The 20,075-nt window shown below is 40.3% G+C and overlaps 1 protein-coding gene across 1 annotated transcript in view; it reads right to left on the bottom strand.

The window, feature by feature from the left end:
• Window positions 1–20,075, bottom strand: part of LOC138510688 (vomeronasal type-2 receptor 116-like) — a 138,777-nt gene that overhangs the window by 45,204 nt on the left and 73,498 nt on the right. The window contains exon 2 of the mRNA XM_069626463.1: window positions 15,861–16,097. Within this exon, the coding sequence (XP_069482564.1) occupies window positions 15,861–16,097 (237 nt within the window). The remainder of the gene's footprint in view (window positions 1–15,860; window positions 16,098–20,075) is intronic.

The following is a 20,075-nucleotide window of genomic DNA, read 5'->3' as shown; positions in this document are numbered from 1 at the left end:
AGTAGAGCGCTTGCTTTCACATCCGTGCAGGGCCTGCTGACGCAAGTTCGAATCCCGGTAGGGCCAAACTCAGCCCTTCATCCTTCGGAGGTCGATAAATGAGCACCACACACTGTGGGTAATAATAAGCAGCGCTCAGATACCCGAGGGTTCGTAGCACTATATAAAATGCAAAATGATTAATTAATTGATGAATTATTAGTTAAAGCCCTGTCTAAAGAGAAATTTTCTTTTTTATAAAAAGCGACCCAAAACATTTATATCTAAAAAATAAAACACTGTCTTTGCGCCTCTTTGGAAGCTTCCTAGAGCCTGCTGAGAAATTGCTGATTTAGGGCCGTTTTACAACCCAGTATGTCTGGGCGCCTGAACTTCACTGGAGGAACCTCTTTGGTGTACCACTACCGACACTTGTTAAGCCATCTATGCAATGAAGTTACCAGTGGATATGATAGTTTCTGGGGGGTGGGATAGTAATGGGCAAGTCACGTTCACCTGGCACTGTGAACAGCTCCACCGTGGACCAATGTATACTGGGACAATTCAGTAATTTAGCATTTAGCAAGTCATGTTTACCAGGCACTGTGAATAGGTCCACTGTGAATCACTGTATACTGGGTCAGTTTCATAGTGTAGCATTTATCAATTAACGTTTACATGGCACTGTGAATAGGTCCACTGTGAACCCATGTATACTGGGTCAGTTTCATAGTGTAGCATTTATCAATTAACGTTTACATGGCACTGTGAATAGGTCCACTGTGAACAAATGTATACTGGGTCAGTTTCATAGGGTAGCATTTAGCAAGAAATGTTTACCTGGCACTGTGAATAGGTCCACTGTGAACCCATGTATACTGAGACAATTCAGTAATTTAGCATTTAGCAAGTCATGTTTACCAGGCACTGTGAATAGTTCCACTGTGAACCAATGTATACTGGGTCAGTTCAGTAGGATAACATTTATCAACTAATGTTTACCAGGCACTGTGAATAGGTCAACTGTGAAACCATGTCTACTGGGTCAGTTTGGTAAGATAGTTTTCAGCAAGCAATGTGCACCTGGCACTGTGCATAAATCCACTGTGAACCAATGTATACATGATCAGTTCAGAGGATAGCATTTAGCAAGAAATGTTTACCTGGCACTGTGAATAGGTCCACTGTGAACCCATGTATACTGGGACAATTCAGTAATTTAGCATTTAGCAAGTCATGTTTACCAGGCACTGTTAATAGGTCGACTGTGAATCAATGTATACTGGGTCAGTTTCATAGGATAGTATTCAGCAAGTAATATTTACCTGGAACTGTGAATAGGTCCACTGTGAACCAATGTATACTGGGTCAGTTCAGTAGGATAGCATTTATCAACTAATGTTTACCAGGCACTGTGAATAGGTCAACTGTGAACCCATGTATACTGGGTCAGTTTCATAGTGTAGCATTTATCAAGTAACGTTTACATGGCACTGTGAATAGGTCCACTGTGAACCCATGTATACTGGGTCAGTTTCATAGTGTAGTGTAGAATTTATCAAGTAACGTTTACATGACACTGTGAATAGGTCCACCTTGAACCAATGTATACTGGGTCAGTTTCATAGGGTAGCATTTAGCAAGTAATGTTTACTTGGCACTGTGAATAGGTCCACTGTGAACAAATGTATATCGGGTCAGTTCAGTAGGATAGCCTGGATTTCAGCCACACACAGCCGTCTCCAGAGTACATTCGGGAGATCAAAGAGAAAATATATTCTGTAGGTATATCAAATAGATCTATGTACATTTTATATAAAGAAATGGTATCCCTGTGTAGTGGGTACCAGGCATGCTGGGGAAACGGGTAAATTGAGGGTGGCAGCCTACAGAAAATAAAGGCTCTCATATTATTTGGAACTTAAAATGGTTATCAAATGCACAAATGCCCATTGAGATTGAGATTAGGGTTGAGGCTGACAATTTGTCTGAGTATGCAATGAATGTGTGATAGGATTGAGGGATGATAAAGGTGCTCCATCAATACCCCAGTCAGTTTGGATCAGTGTGTCAGAGTAGTAGTGGCCTTTGAGAACCTTCAGTGAGGCACCATGAAACAGGCAGATTCTACAAGTGTGATTAGTGTTACTAGATGCATTACAGAAAAATAACTGTGCCCCATTCAGCAAGTACCCAGGCATAAAGGGTGGTTAATACGGGAGGGCATTAATGGGAGTATCATTAACCCACTACAAGCAGAAAGTCAATGCAAACCAGTCTTTAGTTTGCCAATGTATTGGGCTGGCAGCCAGGAAGATAGAGTACCATACCAATGGCATATGCTGTTTTAATATATTTTTAGATATTTTGCATAGCAAGCAAAGACTGTGTGCTTTGAAGTTAAAACAGGAGATGAGTATATGTGATGTTATGTCATGTTATGGAATCATGTTGGGTGAGAGAACAGCACCTGAACAGCAATAACTGTCACATATTCACAATGTGGCAAGCTAGCAGATGAGCTACAGTATATGCGTGGAAATGTATCAAGCACGCATCAGCCTGGCATGCGACAGGCATTGGTGTCTTACATGATTTCAGTATCATGGTCATGTAGATCCTTACTGAATGTCCTATGTACAGTAAGTGAAGTGTCATGGGAAGTAGAAGTCCTTAAATACATCAGGTTGAAGAGCGTTGAGGATCAGAGCTTTGAGGCTATTCCATGTGCCACATGCCATTTCACACATGGGGGTGGTCTTGATGCTGCATGTTTCTTCAGGCCATACCAGCTTCTTCAATGTCCACATTACCACTCCTGTGGGATAAAAGGCCTTGCCCTATCTGCAGATCATACACTATGTTTCCTGGCATGCCACTGAAGAAGACGCACAGGCACAGAGCTGTGCTCTTCTATGGACTCAGGGAGCTACAGCAGCATGCGTTTGGAGGGCAAACTGCGCAGAGTTACTGTTATTAAAATGTGCCTACATTTATATTTTCAAAGCATAAATAGAAATGTTTTGTTCAACTATGCTATTGCTGGTCACTCCCTTTCACTCTAGCACCCAAAGCTCTCCTCAAATTAAATTCTGTTGTCTAAACTGTGCTTCATCACTTTTCCAGTCATTCACCCTCTTGGCTCTTGCTACCACCCAAAATTAAGGACATTGCAACAGTGAATATCTTCACAAACTACCTTTTGTCTCCTCGGGGCATTGGCTTAGATTGTTACCACACCCCACAATTATCCACAGCCACCATCACCAATGGACTCCAGGACTGCAAGTCTGCATAGATATGTACATATTGTAATAAGTGAAGATGTATTTAAGATCTGTGTTTGTGCTGCCAACATTTACTGTTTCCAGCTACTGCCACCACTAACACTCGATGAACAGCTACCTCATCAAACTCCCAATCAGATCCACCAAACCTCTATTGAGGGTTTGGTAGACCTATCAATGCCTTGCATTCATAGGATAATTCGATTGTCGATCATAAGATCGAGTTCACTTGCTATTACTCAGTGGGTGGTGTTTGGCTATTAGAGTGAGGAACAGGGTAGACCCTCACTAGAAGAGAGCAGGAGAGCTTATGATTTAGCAATTTGAACAATGTTGTGCTATATCTGTCTCATTTGTGGTATTTTATTTATCAGTGTACCAGGTTTCTGCAGGTTCTTTTTACTCCCAGTTTGTGTAATCTTTGAGAGTCTTTCTGAAAGCATTTCTGATCATGCTTAATCATTTCCTTACCCTCCCCACTACATCCATAAACCCCAAAAAGAAAGGACTTGTAAAGCACTTGGTGACAACCTTTATGGCATTACTTGTAAAACCTTTTGGGAACCATTTCCCTTTCATTTCCAGGATTCAACACACCAACAATAAAACAAACCACTTGTGAGCTCCTTTGTGACACTTTTCCCCTATACACTTACAGGCTAGTCTTTATTTGCTTCTCTGCACTTCTTTCCAGCTGCATTTATTTTGAGAGCATTTTAAGAGAGGATAGACAAAAAGGGATACTAGATTTCTTGGAAGATCAAGTGCATTTTGGCAAAAATATGTTTGCAGAGTATGTACAGCCTATTGAGATTGAGGCTGGAACCTTGACTGAGAATTAAATGTATTTAGTTATTTATTTATTTGTATTTTATTTATTTATTTTTTTGGTTGGCTGTATATACAAGCTTTCAAAAATGTAAAATTGACAGCAAGAATAAACAATAAAAAAAATTCATCAATTCATTCACAATCTCTTTTTTTTAAAAAAGAATAAGAGAAACTTAACCAACACAAAATTTCAACATTCGACTTTCCCTCCAAAGTACGAAAAATGGACCACTTCAAAGCGCCCCCATCATGCTGAACCTCAAAACAATATGAGTATTAAACATTTAGCGCCAAAAATGTAGTTCGGCTGGAATTACAATATTACAATTAGGTCAATAAAAATTACAATAATACAGTATTGACAAATTGAACCAGTGCGATTTGTGAGGACGCTCTCGCATTAGATATGATGTAAGCCCAAATTTCCTCACAGGTTCGAGATGTAAAAAAATAACAGCATTTATTGAACAGTTGGTTCTGAATTGTACTGAGGGCAGGACACTCAACAACCAAATGGCACAATGTTTCCAGTTGTGAGGGATCCTTACAATGCCGACAAAATATTTCATCCTTGAGTACAAGATGTCTCCTCCCCAGGATCTGCCCTGTAACCCATAGATTCAACCAAATGCGCAGCATTTGGGATCTAACAAACTGGGAGGGACTTTTCACCAAATAGGGTTCCATGGTGCGTAATCTTTTATGAGATTGCATCAAGATTTCACCATCCACATACGCTAGACACTGATTATGGGTATGTGACCTGTCCGCCCAGTATAGTTTATGCTTGGCTTTGGTAGGGTTCAATAGTAGAAGTTCAAGAGAGATATCAGCAGTGATTAAAGCTGCCACTACATACTCATTCCATTGTTTAGCAACATTAAGATCAGGTGTCAATAGTTGTTTTGCAAGCATTCCCAACACATTTGGAACATTGGCACTAATAATACATTTTCTATACAAGGTACAGAATTTCCACACCACCTGGGCATATAAAGATAAAGAGCCTAATTAATGCCAAAGTAAAGGTAATGGAGTACTTTTGGGTAGTTTGAGAACTGTTTTCCAAAACACTGATTCAAGGTGGTCCCAAAAGTGTCTTGCATTTGGAGCTCTTGCTTTGGCTCCGTAGATGGTAATAGGAACCACTTTTAATTGATAAAAGTTTACTATATGGGTTAAAGTAAATTTCCCATATCTGTACAACAAATGTTTGGCTTGCAACGTTAATGAGTGCATTTTGGCATCCAAAAGAGCGTTATAAATGCGCTCATTTTGCCACTCTGTATAAGGAAGGCCAAGATATTTGTATTGGGACACTCTCAATACCTCCTGCTTTTGCAGAAACCATTTAACGCCAACTGTCTTCTTCTTAGCAACAGGAACACACTCAACTATTCGAGTTTTAGCTAAATTGATGGTAAGATGGTTCTCAGACACATAATCTTGAAGTTTGCCCAATAGGTTTTGCAGCCCACGCGGAGAGCAGGATAATAAGACAAGATCATCGACGTATAAAAGCCAAATGATTTTCTGTGATCCTAATTTAGGTGCATCAGCAATAGTATCTTCTAATTTCAGGCCTATATCCAGTAAAAAAAAGATTAAAAATCATTGAGGCCAAAATGCACCCCTGCTTAAGTCCTCAGTATGTTGGAATCGAGGCAGACAAAGTACCATCCAGAGAGAGCCTAACTTGCAAGGATGTATTCTTGTGCAACAGTTTGATCAATGTAAGTGTAAACAACGGGCAGCCGTAAAGTTCCAGTTTCTTAAAAAGCAACTGACGGTCGACAGAGTCGAATGCGTTGCTAAAATCAAAAAAAGCAATATATTCATTTTGTTTAAGGTTGGCATACTTAGACTTAATCAAATTGAGAAGGAGCATGTTGGGGGCGGTCCCCAGCCCCGAAAGAAAGCCTGCCTGGAAGGGATCTCTCTTCCCTGCATTCTTAATCCAATCATTCAGGTATTGCAGTATAATGCCACTGTATAATTTGCCCGGGGTATCTAGCATTGCGATTGGACGGTAACTTTGGGGCTTACTACAATCGCCTTTATTGAACAAAGGAATGATTTTCGAATGTGTCCATGTTTTGGGAAGAGTTTGAGTGAAATTGATGTGTTGGTAAATCTGAAACAATATCTCAGTCCACAACTCCATATTAGACTTAAACGTCTGATTTGGAAGCCCATCAGGACCTGGGGCTCTAGATTTACTCAGAGATGAAATGTGGTAGCGAATGTCTGCTCTCAATATCTGGAGGTAAAATGGTGCAATGGAAGTCTCCTCCTGAATCAGGGAGGCTGAAACCGGACATGCATACAGTTTAAAAAAATGCTCAATCCAGGCAGCTTCAGATACATTATGACTCTGAACTAGTGTTTGGGGTGTATTAATGGCCCCATTTAGAGACGTCCAGATTTGCGCTGTGTTTTGATTACACAACAATTTCAACATATACTCTCCATCCTGTTGCCAAAGTGTGGTGCGATGTGACCACACCCAATTTCTGTAATTAGTCTTTACTTTAGCCAGAGCAGCAATCCTAAGATCTACAGGAAGTAAAGAAGCTCTACGCCTTAGTGCTCGATATTCAGTTTTTTTTATTTTTAACCAAGATGTCAAATGTATGCCTTCTCAGGACTAAAGGTCTGTTGGAGGTCTTCTTATTAACTACATGTCTCTGCATGAGATCGAAGTAACATGCATTAGTACCCTCCCCGATTAGTCATGAGTGGGCAAAGACCGAAGTTAGGGAGTTCGCAAATTGGATAAGATTTTCTTCAGACCATTTGATCCGATTTACTTGAGGATTTGCTCTCACAGTTCCAGAGTATTTCATCGAAGAATTTGACTGCTCTCTATGCCTAGAATACCAAGAGCTAGCTAGTAAATTATGATCACTAGCAACAGTAGGAACTATATGAAAATCATTGACCCAAGACATTAGTTTCGAGTCAACATACAGATAATCAACGATAACTCCAACCTGGCCACGCTGCCACCCACATGAAATCCATTAAGCATGATTAAACCACGGGCTGTCATTAATGTTTCCACTGTGCCTGCCTGATGGATTTGCCAACTTTACCCGGAATAAATAAATGCAAATTAAGATCACCAGCCAACACCAAATAAGCATTATCAGGTAACATGATGACATAATCTACAAACCCACCAGATCATGAAAAAATGCATCCATTCCCTGACAATTCCAATAAATGTTAACCAACGAGTACAGGGCAAGGCCAACTGATATTAAAGTCAGTTGCATATAGGGATTTGGTGATAGAGTTGCAATCATTTTAAGACCAGAACCAATTTTAATGCAAGTAATCAAACCCGCTATAGGTCGACCACTAGCCCCCTGCAAGGCTGGAGTAAAATGCATAATATGATCGTGCCAAACTGGAGTCCAGGTCAGCCAAGTTTCTTGCAAAAAAATAATATCATAATTATTTAATTTAGAATTGGGGTTATTAAACAAATGAGAATGCCCACGTGTATTCCACGAGGCAAACTTTACCAAATCGGACTCACACTGCCACGTTAGTTAACTTTGTGTCTCAAAGTTGCAGACACATTTAGATTGCAAAGTTTGATCACATGCCACACCATAAGATTGGGTTGACTTAAACGGCATACATTTGTCAACCTTAGTACAGAGGGCAGGACTCAACAGCAAAACAAAGCCCAGTTCAAACAATTGATTCTTAGCAGCCCAAATGATGTTACGCACCAACCCGAAAGTGTAACTTCAGACAAATAGTGGATAGGATAGTTTCACTCATAAATTCAATTTGAGCAATATCAGCTGTTCCTATATCCTCAAGTTCTTTAACATCAAAAAAAATTTCCAACACACTTTGTCTGTTAAGAACGTATTGGGGATACGGTGCAGGACGGCACCCAAGTATTAACGTGTTTACATTGGTGTCTTGATTAGAGATTGGCACTGAAGCTTTCAGAATTTGCTTACGAACTTGACTCACTTCCGACATTTTAGTTTTTGTTTGCTGTTTAATCACTTCATGCATTTGAGTTTTTGTTTGTTGTTTGGGAAGCAAAGATTGTAATAACTGAACAATCTCATCCCCCCTGCCTTCAGGAGGGTCATATTGGGGATGCCCCACAATATTTGAGTCTGCGACCACAGCCTGAAAATGGTTGTGACATTCCTTAAATGGTGCACCCGAAGGAAGATTTAGTCTTTGCGCCGTCGTTGCCTGTTCCCCACAGTCCTTTGGGGGCTTCATATTCAGTTTTGAAGTAACAGACAACAGCCCCTTATTACAAAAGGTCACAACTTTGGACATAGGGTTAGGGGCACCTATTAAAGGCAACTGGACACATTTGGCCATGTAGGCATCAACTTGCCTTCTAATTTCTTCTCGCCTAACACCCACTCCTGCCGAAAGGCAAGTTAGGCTTAGGCGCCGAAGAGAAGTCTGCTATCCCTTCCTGCATAGGAGAATCTGGGCTGATGTTAGAGTGAGGCTGAATAGCATCCACCAGATTGTGCAAAGGGGCATATGGCTCTGGGTGGGGTAAAGCTTTTAACAGCCCCATCTTGATTTTTTTTTTAGAGTGTTCAGTCCCACATGTTTTTTTTTCACATTTACCGCTGATGCTGTAGCGGCACTTTTAGATGGAGTGTTCAAGGCTCTAATAAACTGTTTTGTAGAGCCAGTTGCTAAATTTTCTTGGTTTTAATGTTCTTAGATTTTGGCTTCAACGAATCGGCTGTGAAACTTTCAGGGTTGGCCGAAACCATCTTTTTCTTAGAGCAACCAATCAACCATTTAGGAAGTTTGGCAAATATATTATATATTTGCCTTTCCTCATGATTAGGCAATTGCGGGGCGCTATCAGCCCCCTCATTGCCAAACACAAAGGGGTTAGTGATACTTCAGAAAAAAGAGGCGCAGCAGACGCCTCTTTTAACTCAGGGCAAGAATCATATAATTGTATGGGAGGAGAGTTAGTTATAGGTGAGGTGGCTTTGTCAGTATGAATGACTCTTATTGGAAAAGGCACTCTGGACTCTTGGGTACCACGTTCGATTTCCCCCAAGCCCCTGTGCAAATCTTGCCATGCAATGATAGAAGAGAGCTGCGCACTTTGGGCCGAGATTTTGTCATTCAGTGAATCAAACAGTTTCACTAAAGTACTCAGAGTGGTGTTCATGACTTCAAAGGCCAGATTCACCACTCTGTTTTCTCTAGGAGAAGGCGACCTATGCTCTCCCTGTCTCACTTGCCTTGGTGTGGGTAACAAAAAAGAGGAAGAAATGTTAGACTTTGCAGGGCTAATGACAGGACACATATTTGGTGAGAATGATAACTTCTCAGAGATGGTTTGTGCAGAGTAATCAGTGTGCATGGAATCAAGATCTATCACCACTGCGTCAGCAGAAGAAATCACAAAGCTCCTACCAATTGAGGTACCAACCGAGGTACCTGAGGTCCCTCGACCCACCATATTATTAGAAAGAGAGCAATTACAAATGGATTTGAGCATTGTGTGTACATCATCTACACCCTCCATGCCAGTGCCCACACTAACAGTCAGGGCCTGTTTTGCAGAACAGGCAGTAGGAGGGGGAGTGTCTGCCACTCTATCCACAGGTGGAGGAAAAAAAGCACGTGTTTCAGTGACACCCAGAGCCTTTAGGGCTTCTGGACCATCAGGATTGTGTATCACGGCTAAGCTTTTTGGGGTGGAACAGTTTTTAACAGGGAAAAAACTTTTGTGCGAAGTTGAACGCTTCTTTTCACCCTTCACATTCACAATAGAACTAGAAGATTGCACAGGCATGTCTGACCGTAATATGTAGTCGGGAGGTTTCATGTCTAACAACAAGAAGGGTAATACACTAAAAACAGCGTTTCCAGGAATAAAAAGAAAAACAACAACTCACACAACGTTCTTATCTCAAAAATAATCAAGAAGCGTCAACAAGCAAGTATGCGCTTTTAACCAATATAAATCACTCAGCGAAAGACGCTTCAATGTTGACCCAAGAGGCGGGGACAGTCACTTGGCTCACACACTGCTTCTCGCTCCAATTGAAAAAGAAAGATTAAGAGGCAGTAACAAGCAGGGGGAGCTAGAACCGTAAGCCACGCCGCACAACAGCGTGGCGCAGCAGTAAAAGAGGACTCCACGTGAACTGCTCAAATGCACTCTATAATCCAAAAGGCCACTCGAAGCGAAAGCCAGACTCCGCTGCAACACGATCATTGATGCGCCACCAGCACACAACAGTTGGTGCCCTTTGCTCCTGTCTTGCTTGGCGCCGCAAGGGTGGTAGCCTCAGTGTTTTGAAGGCACAAAAAAGTCCCGTTATTGGGCACGTGTCCAAAGCAGCTCCGCCTCCTCCAGGAAGCATGCTGCCGCCGACAAGAGCCCCCAAGCAGCTTGCAGTGCCGGATTCCCAAAAGCAGAACATTCGTTTTAAAAGTACAGGTCACCCTAATGAAATAGTAATCGCCGCTCGGGCGGTCGCCTCAGTGTTTTGAAGGCACAAAAATGCCACGTGATTGGGCACGTGTCCAAAGCAGCTGCGCCTCCTGCAGGAAGCGTGCTGCTGCTGACAAGAGCCCCCAAGCAGCTCGCAGTGCCAGATTCCCAATAGCAGAACGTTTGTTTTAAAAGTACAAGTCACTCCAATAAAATAGTATAAAATGAAAATTAAATGAATATGTGATAACATTTGAGAGATGATAAAGGTGCTCTGGACAGTTCTGCAATGAGTGGTGGCATTGGTTTGTCATATGGTAGAGAGCTGAAAAGCAACAGATAGGAAGAGGAGGTGGAATGGAAGGAGCCACATGGTAATATTTAGTTATTGGGGCCAGTCACTCAACTTATGTGGTAGGACGAGGCGTCGGTAGGTCACTGAAGAGGGGAATGATGGCTTTGCAGCAGGAGATAGTGGCTGCAGCAAGATTGGAGCAGTTCTGGTAAAGATTTAGGGGGGATGGGTGATTGGCGAAGAAAAACAAAGAGCTAGATGTGGAAGAAGGGAAGAAGTAGATCAAGGGGCAGAAGCAGGAGTGTCAGCAGGAGGTGGACCATGAAGAGGCAGGGCAGTAGGAGGAGATGGATGGGTATTAAGAGCAGCAAGAAGTGCAACAAGAGGTGCAGGATGAAGGGAAACAGGAAGAGGTGCATGAGGATGTGGATGTGTTGAGAAAGCGAGAGATAGACAATAAAGATGGAGATGGGAGGCAAGAGGATGAAGGACAGCAGGAGTTGGAATATCAGGAGGGAGAAACAGGGAAGGAGGAGATGGGTGTGTATGAAGACCAGCAAGAGGTGCAACAAGAAGTGGAAGATGTAGGGAAGCAGAAGGTGGTACAACAACCAGTAACTATATCTGCAGATAAGGAAGGAAATATTGTACTCATGCAAAGAATAGACTATATAACATAAGCAAACAGACAATTGGGTGACACAAAATGTTACACAATCCTCCAGAAGAATCCCCTTAAAGAACACCAGTCACAATGGCACATTATGATCAAGAATTGGGAAGAAATTGGTCTACTCTTAGAAGAAGAATCAATTTATCTAGACAACACATACCATATAATGTCTATTAATTATCTCTTGCATCATACCTGGCAGATAGTAAACATGTCATACAACAGATGGAACCAATACCCTGGGAAAAGAATGTTCTTTTTGCCACTCTAGATGTGGTTTCACTTTATACTAGTATACAGCATCTAGAAGGGATGCAAACAACAGAATGTTTTCTGAAAACAAGGTCAATCTCACTTCTACAACAAAATAAAATGATTTTGGAAATGTTACATTTTGCATTAACCAACAATGTTTTTATGTTTAACAAAATCATTTGCAAACAGGAGCAGGGTACGGTGATGGGGGCCAAATTTGCGCCCTAATATGCAAACCTGTTCATGGGACACTTTGAGATCAAACATGCGTGGCAACATCCGGCATTTAATAAAATATGAATTGTGTTGTGGGGTTGCCACATTGACGACGTTCTGATGATATGGAATGGAGACACAATTAAACTACAAGACTATATAAGACATCTGAACACCAACAATTAAAATATCAAATTCACAGGAACAAATGAGACAAGTAGCAATATCATTTTTGGATTTAAAACTTGACACAGATGGAGAAAAATATATTTACGGACCTTTTTAACAAATCAACTGCAGTCAACAATGTGCTACATGCAGAAAGCAACCATGCTAAACATATTATAAATTCATATTACCTACAATAGTGAAGCATTTGTTGTGAATAAACTTCTGAAAAAACATTGGAATATCTTACAAACAGTTGATATAATCAAGCAAACTATTGAGGAAAAAACGAAGATAATTTATCGAAGCACTGACTTTAAAACAAAAGATAAGTCCAAGTCACCTTAAAGAAGCAAAAACTGATAGCTTAAGTCAATTTATAAAAGTGCCGGCACCAACGGGAACATATAAATATGGAAATTGCACAATCTGCACACAAATAGAAAATGGGACAAAAGAAATGTCTACCGAATGGAAGAAAAGAAAACATAAAACAATACATTAATTGCAACACAAAATATGCAATTTATGCCATAATATGTATTTGTGGCAAGAAATATGTTGGAAGCACCATCCGCCCATTAAAAATGCACCTACTGGAACATTTGAGAGCCATAAAAAATGGAGACACTTGATACCCTATGGCAATACACTATAGTTAAGAACACCAACTGTTAGACATCAAAAGCATAAAGTGTGTCGGCCTAGAAAAAGTGGATTTACCTGAAAGGGGAGAAAATAGAGAACTACTGCTACAAAGAAGAGAGACAAACTGGACTTGTACATTGAACACATGCCACTTTGGTCTCAGCACAGAGCATAGGATGGCATACTGGCTATAACATACTGTACTTATGTTTTTGTTATTGTTATTATGATTATTTTTACATGTATCTTCATTTTTGGTTGCTTCACTCATGTACTGCAATATTCTGCTTATGGATTTCTCTGCATACATATTCTCTAAACTGGTTATAATAATTTTTTTCCACAGAGAAACCTTTTTTCCTTTCTTCATTATTTATTATGTTTTATTTATTTTCTCTTATATCTATGTGTCATATTTATTCTTCTATAATTCTTCTATAATTCTTCTTTTAATACATTTTTCTTGAAAATGACATGTAGAGACAAGTTATGATCATTTACCCAACTCAAAAGGTCGTTGTATTCATCTTCAAAGCAAAACACCATTGAGTCCAAAAATAAGGGTACTTGCAAAATGGCCTCCGTTTGAAATTATATATAAACATACAAAAATGGCCACCGAACAAAATATCTCGAAGGAATGACTAGCGTCCCAATATTTGTTTCCAAAATGGCCACCAGACACTCCGTTGACCGTAATACGTCATCACGCACTAATGCGTGATGACTAAAGATCGCAGAGTATTAAAACAGTGACAGTAAGGATAGTAGACAGCGCAAATCCTGGCGCCACGACTCATGGCAATCGTACCGAGGAGCAGAATAAGTTTGAAGGTAAAATCCATTTAGAAACTAACTTAAATGCAAGTATTTTACTTAAATAGCTTAAATATCCCTTTAAAAAGTATACATGCTTTTCTGTTTGCTAAAAGGAAGGCATACACTTTTTTGGATAGAAGTTGCCTTGTAAAGCTACTAAGAGGGTGAACTATTCTCCCCTAAACAAATGGCCTCTGGCTATGATAAAAAGTAGAATTGCTTTTCCGTTTATTAAAAGGAAGGCACACATACCTTTTCGGATAGATGTTGCCTTATACAAAAAGCTACCAAGAGGGCAAACTATTCCCTATTAAATAAATGTCCATTGGCTATGTTTTGGTCCTTTATATTACAGACTAATCCTAAAAATCAAGAAATACTTCAATTAAGATACTCTATGGAGCCAATATATAAGTCAAAAAGTGAGACAAGCACTTTCATGCGAAATTAGGAAGACAATACTACAGAGCCAAAAAAAGAAAAAGGGTGAGTGAACCTGACATGTTCACAAATGACTATTTTTACTGCTTTCTGTTAACAAAGAGCATTGATTATGGTTAAGATTGAATTTATTTAAATCCTCTTCCTATTTCTTTCTATTCATTATCTGCACTTTCTTCTTTTTTCTTTTTCCTACAAATAGTATCTCTCCTGAAGAACCACGGTTTTATACTGTGGGGAAACATGTGTTGAGAGAGAATCTAAACACAAGTAATGACTAATGCATGAATATGAATGCAATTAAATTGAGAGAAAAATCCAAATATATAGAATGAAATATAGAATGAGAACTGATGACAATGAATGCAAGTGAGAGAAAGTTGCCCATTATGATACGAAAATTGCATGAAAACTAATGCAAGTATGAGCTTGAGGACACATACGAACCAATAAACACTTTGAAAAACAACAAATGTGTGATTAACCTGTTTATACCAGAAGCGCAACCAATACAAGTGCTTTCTTTAATACAAATATTGAATTAAATATTGTAGCAGTCACAATATAAGCATCTAGTGTGCAGATCCTGGTAATAACTACTACCATGCCGACAAGGACTGCAACCTTCTAATAAAAGAACGTGGATTAGTGGCAGGAGGTAGAGGTGCAGCAGCAGCTGATATAGAAAGGGACAGATGCAGGGCAGGTGGAGGTGAATAGGAACATACATATGGGGTGTGAGGAAGAGGGATAGGAGGTGGAAGAGGGGTGGCACCCATTGGACGAGGAGTAGGCTAACCATGTTGTTATTGCTGGCTCCCTTCTAGTAAACATTTGCCAATGGCTGGGACATAACACAGGATCCTGCCCTACACATCTCTACAGACTGTTTCTCCTGATTGTGGCAGCACAACCTACTGCCTAAGGGGAAGACAAATGCAGGGGAGGGCACTGCTGTTGGCAATCATCCTATAAAACACATTTCACTTTATGCACATTTATCCAGAGCAGAGAAGGTATTAGAAATTGGTATAGGATTTTACCCTCTAAATGATTAACTAATCAGAACAAAATGTGCCCGTCCTAGCAGCAAACATGCAGCATGAATCTAAACCCACTGGGCACAGGCAGTCCCAAGACATTCACTCTCTGAGTTACTGTATTGATACTAATCTACATCCACTGCAGGACTTCTTCTATGGTGGAGTTACCAGACGGGTGCAGTAGGTCTATATGTTTGAAAACTGTTGGAGCAAGATGTATTTCCTTGTGCATGCATTTCCTTATGTATAGAACAAAGGGACTTAGACGACAAACACAGTCAATAATGCTATTACCAAATTCTGTATTCCTATTGCTTAAAAACATGTTTTGAACTAATACACAAGTCAGCAACACATCAAAATGAGTGTTAATAAAGTTGTCACAGTGGAAATATCAGACGTTCACCATTTGTGTGCCTTTATCATCCTCTGCATACAATCACTGCAACAGAAAAGGCAATCATATGGAATATTTACATTTTCCTTTACGGTGGATCAGTGTTGAAATGTTTTACATATGCATTTGACATGACACAATCTGCATCCAGCTGTATAGGAAGGTGTGTGTGCCAGGTTGGACTGCCATGCCATAAACTGATAGGCTGAACAATAGAACATTGTCCTCAACGTTGTGATAATCAATGTTACATAAGGTAAGGGCCTGTATTATATGCAATACATAAAAAAAGCATATAGGAGATAACATGCTGGTACACAAGAAGCAACAGTTCATTCTCACCTTGTTCATGATGCCCTCATTAGAGTGCCATATGATGGAGCTGTCTTTGATGTAGAGTTGATGGCCTGGTGGAGCCCCAGAGTCATAACGTCCAACTTTAATGTTTGTTATGGATCCATTAGGAAAGTAAACCGAGTTCATAATTTCATACTGAGCCGGCACATCCCCTTTGTCATCAAAAGATAACTCATCTCCAGCAGGTGTCTTGGAGTGTAGATTCCGGAGGTACCTGTTCAGCTGATAAAAAGCAAAAAGTGAATTCAAGCTAATGATCCACCATCCACTAGGTCATTTGGGTGAAATATGTAATTAATTCTAACTTAATTTAGCGTAAGTGTTTATCTGGTAACATATTCCATTACACATTCAATTTTCTGCTACCTTTGACAATGATGTCTCCCTTAGCCCTGAAAGCCAGCATATTATTGACAATCTTCCCCTTTATTAATTGACTGGCAGATCTCAAGCTACAGGACCAAGAAGGTGTCAATCTTCTACTATAGAACAGATCAGTAAAGCAAGAGTGATCTTTCAGATTTTGGAGGATTCCAGTTTGGTCCAAAAGACATGTGGTGTTTACAGAATGTATTATACCACATTACATAGATATATACAAAGATATATATATAGATATACAAGATTTATAGATTCAGGAAACCTCCCAACTAGACAAACCTTGTTGTGATTCTAAGTCTCAGAAACACATTTCAGAATGTTTTGCATAACATTTGGATCACAGCTGGAGAAGGGACTGCCAATTGATGTAAACATGTCAAAGAATCAAAACCGCTCTTCACTGCATAATGAGTGCAGATTACAGGTATTGTAATGAAAGGTTATTTACAAGCAGGTGGGGTTACATATTAACTAGTTGGGAGGATTTAATTCTATGTAAGTTAATCACAAAGAATCTGACATTTAAGAGACATGCAGTGCCCTCAACAGCGGGGACCTATATTGCTGATGGGGCTGCGTCCAACGCAAACCGATGCCCTGTTTTACCCCTCTTACACACAATAATCATTGTAGATGTCAGAGCCCTAAATGGGCTCAATTAGTGTCTTACAAACAGCACAAATAAAGTCAAGCACTTCCTAAAGTTGATGGTCCTTCTTCTGACCACTAAAGAAACACAGGCATCTACAATACTACATTACTTTAAAATGCTTGATCCCACTAAGTGTAATGCTGTGGTAAACAACAGCAAGCAATCTGGCTCCCCAAAAGAGATTGCTGACGACTAAATCGTTTTAAGGTTTTCCTAATCATAATTCTGTTGCCAAACAACTCTGATCAATAATAAATGATTCCACTGAAAATGGCTCTATACAGAAAAAAGGGACCCCCTAGTATTAAAAGGGACTGGGGTCAATCAAACGATATACAAAGACCTTTTCCTATTGTTAAGAAATAACTATATAATGTATACAATTATAACAACAAGCAAATCATTGAGCAGCTTATTGGCAATCTGAATGCAAATATATTTTCTATTGTCTCTATTTGAATTCATTTAGCTAACACATACAAAAATAGATCATTATAATCAGAGAACAATAGTTGTACATAATGGAATACATTACAAAAGGCATACATAAAAAGATAAATATATATATATATATATATATATATATATATATATATATATATATATATATATATATATATATATATATATATACATATATATATATATATATATTACATGGCCACGGTAGTGGCCATGTAGTTATGGTTAAGTTGGTGTTTCCTTAGGAAGAGCACTTTTTAGGCGGCTTATAACTTCGCTCTCCCTGGACGAATCCTCACCAAACTTTGCAAAAAACGTATCTGGGTGACTTTTATGCAAAGTTTGGTGAGGATTCGTCCAGGGGGGGCAAAGTTATAGGGGGGGTCCCAAAACTTTTTTTTCCCCATAGACTGAATGGGAAAAATGTTTTGCTCGTGTCTACAGCCCAAACCGCTGGACAGATTTTCACCAAATTTGGACCAGGAGCAGCGGCTTGGTCCCGAAAGTGTGATTTTGCAAATTTGGTGAAAATCCGTCCAGTAGTTTTTTAAAAAATGACCAAAAAGTAGGTAAAAACAAATTAGTGATATCTGTGTCCGCTTCGCGGACACACTTCCCTGTTTGGTCCGTGGACAGTGTCCTGATTGGTCCATTGACTTGCGTGATGTCTGCGGACATGCGATGTGTTTGCTGATTGGACGGTGTGGAGCGTGAAGCGCGTCAGCTTTTCGGTAGCGCCTGCCATCTTGGATTCACGGATGTCCGCGGCCAGCGCAGTGAAACTTTGTTCAAAATTTGTATTTAGTACAGTGTGTTGGTGTGTAGGAGTGTTTGGGGAGGGTGGGAGTGTATGAGATAGGATGAAAGTTGTGTTTTTTTATGTGTTAGACATTCTTTTTGTGTTCGATTTGTCTGCGGACATCATGGGTGTTCTGAAATGTTCTAAATAAACTGAATGGGGGGTGTTCTGAGAACTCAATATGTGTCCGTGTTGTTCGCAAGCAAGCTGAAACTGTTCTAAGAACACTTGCGGTGTCCTGAAATGTTTGCAAATAAACAAAATGGGGGTGTTCTGAAGACGTTGTCGAACACTCGCAGTGTCCTGAAATGTTCGCAAATATGAATGGGGGGTTGTGGCTGGCAAGTTGAATGTGTTCTAAGTACACTTGCGGTGTCCTGAAATGTTCGCAAATAAAAAAAATTAGGGTGTCCTGAGGATGCTGTCCGTATTGTTCTCTGTCAAGTTGAATGTGTTCTAAAAACACTCGCACTGTCCTGAAATGTTCACAAATAAACAAGAAGGTGGTGTTCTGAAGACGCTTCTAAGAACACTTGTGGTGTCCTGAAATGTTCGCAAATAAACAAAATAGGGGTGTCCTGAGGACGCTGTCCGTATTGTTCTCTGTCAAGTTGAATGTGTTCTAAGAACACTCGCAGTGTCCTGAAATGTTCGCAAATACACAAGATGGTGGTGTTCTGAAGACGCTTCTAAGAACACTTGCGGTGTCCTGAAATGTTTGCAAATAAACAAAATGGGGGTGTTCTGAGGACGCTGCCCGTATTGTTCTCTGTCACATTGAATGTGTTCTAAGAACACTCGCGGTGTCCTGAAATGTTCGCAAATAAACAAGATGGTGGTGTTCTGAAGACGTTTCTAAGAACACTTGCGGTGTCCGGGGAATGTTCGTAGGGGGTGTCCTGAGGACGCTGTCCGTATTGTTCTCTGTCAAGTTGAATGTGTTCTAAGAACACGCGCAGTGTCTGGAAATGTTCGCAAATATACAAAATGGTGGTGTTCTGAAGACGTTGTCGAACACTCGCTGTGTCCTGAAATGTTCGCAAATATGAATGGGGGATTGTGGCTGACAAGTTGAATGTGTTCTAAGAACACTCGCGGTGTCCTGAAATGTTCGCATATAAACAAAATGGGGGTGTCCTGAGGACGCTGTCCGTATTGTTCTCTGTCAAGTTGAATGTGTTCTAAGAACACTCGCGGTGTCCTGAAATGTTTGCAAATAAACAAGATGGTGGTGTTCTGAAGACGCTTCTAAGAACACTTGCGGTGTCCTGAAATGTTTGCAAATAAACAAAATGTGGGTGTCCTGAGGACACTGTCCGTATTGTTCTCTGTCAAGTTGAATGTGTTCTAAGAACACTCGCGGTGTCCTGAAATGTTCGCAAATAAACAAGATGGTGGTGTTCTGAAGACGCTTCTAAGAACACTTGTGATGTCCTGAAATGTTCGCAAATAAACAAAATGGGGGTGTCCTGAGGACACTGTCCGTATTGTTCTCTGTCACGTTGAATGTGTTCTAGGAACACTCGTGGTGTCCTGAAATGTTCGCAAATAAACAAAATGGAGGTGTTCTGAAGACGTTTCTAAGAACACTCGCCGTGTCTGGGGAATGTTCGTAGGGGGTGTCCTGAGGTCGCTGTCCGTATTGTTCTCTGTCAAGATGAATGTGTTCTAAAAACTCTCGCCTTGTTCTGAAATGTTTGTAGGGGGTGTCCTGAAGATGCTGTTCGTATTGTACGATGGCAAATTGAATGTGTTCTTAGAACACTCGCTGTGTCCTGAAATGTTCGCAAATAAACGAAATGGGGGTGTTCTGAGGACACTGTCCATATTGTTCGTTGTCAAGTTGAAAGTGTTCTAAGAATTATCGCGTTGTTCTGAAATGTTCTTAGGGGTGTCCTGAAAACGC

The sequence above is a fragment of the Ambystoma mexicanum genome, chromosome 6p, assembly GCF_040938575.1.
Source record: "Ambystoma mexicanum isolate Mex_15411 chromosome 6p, UKY_AmexF1_1, whole genome shotgun sequence".
In the NCBI taxonomy this organism is placed as follows: domain Eukaryota; kingdom Metazoa; phylum Chordata; class Amphibia; order Caudata; family Ambystomatidae; genus Ambystoma; species Ambystoma mexicanum.
This window is presented reverse-complemented; position numbering and strand designations above follow the sequence as displayed.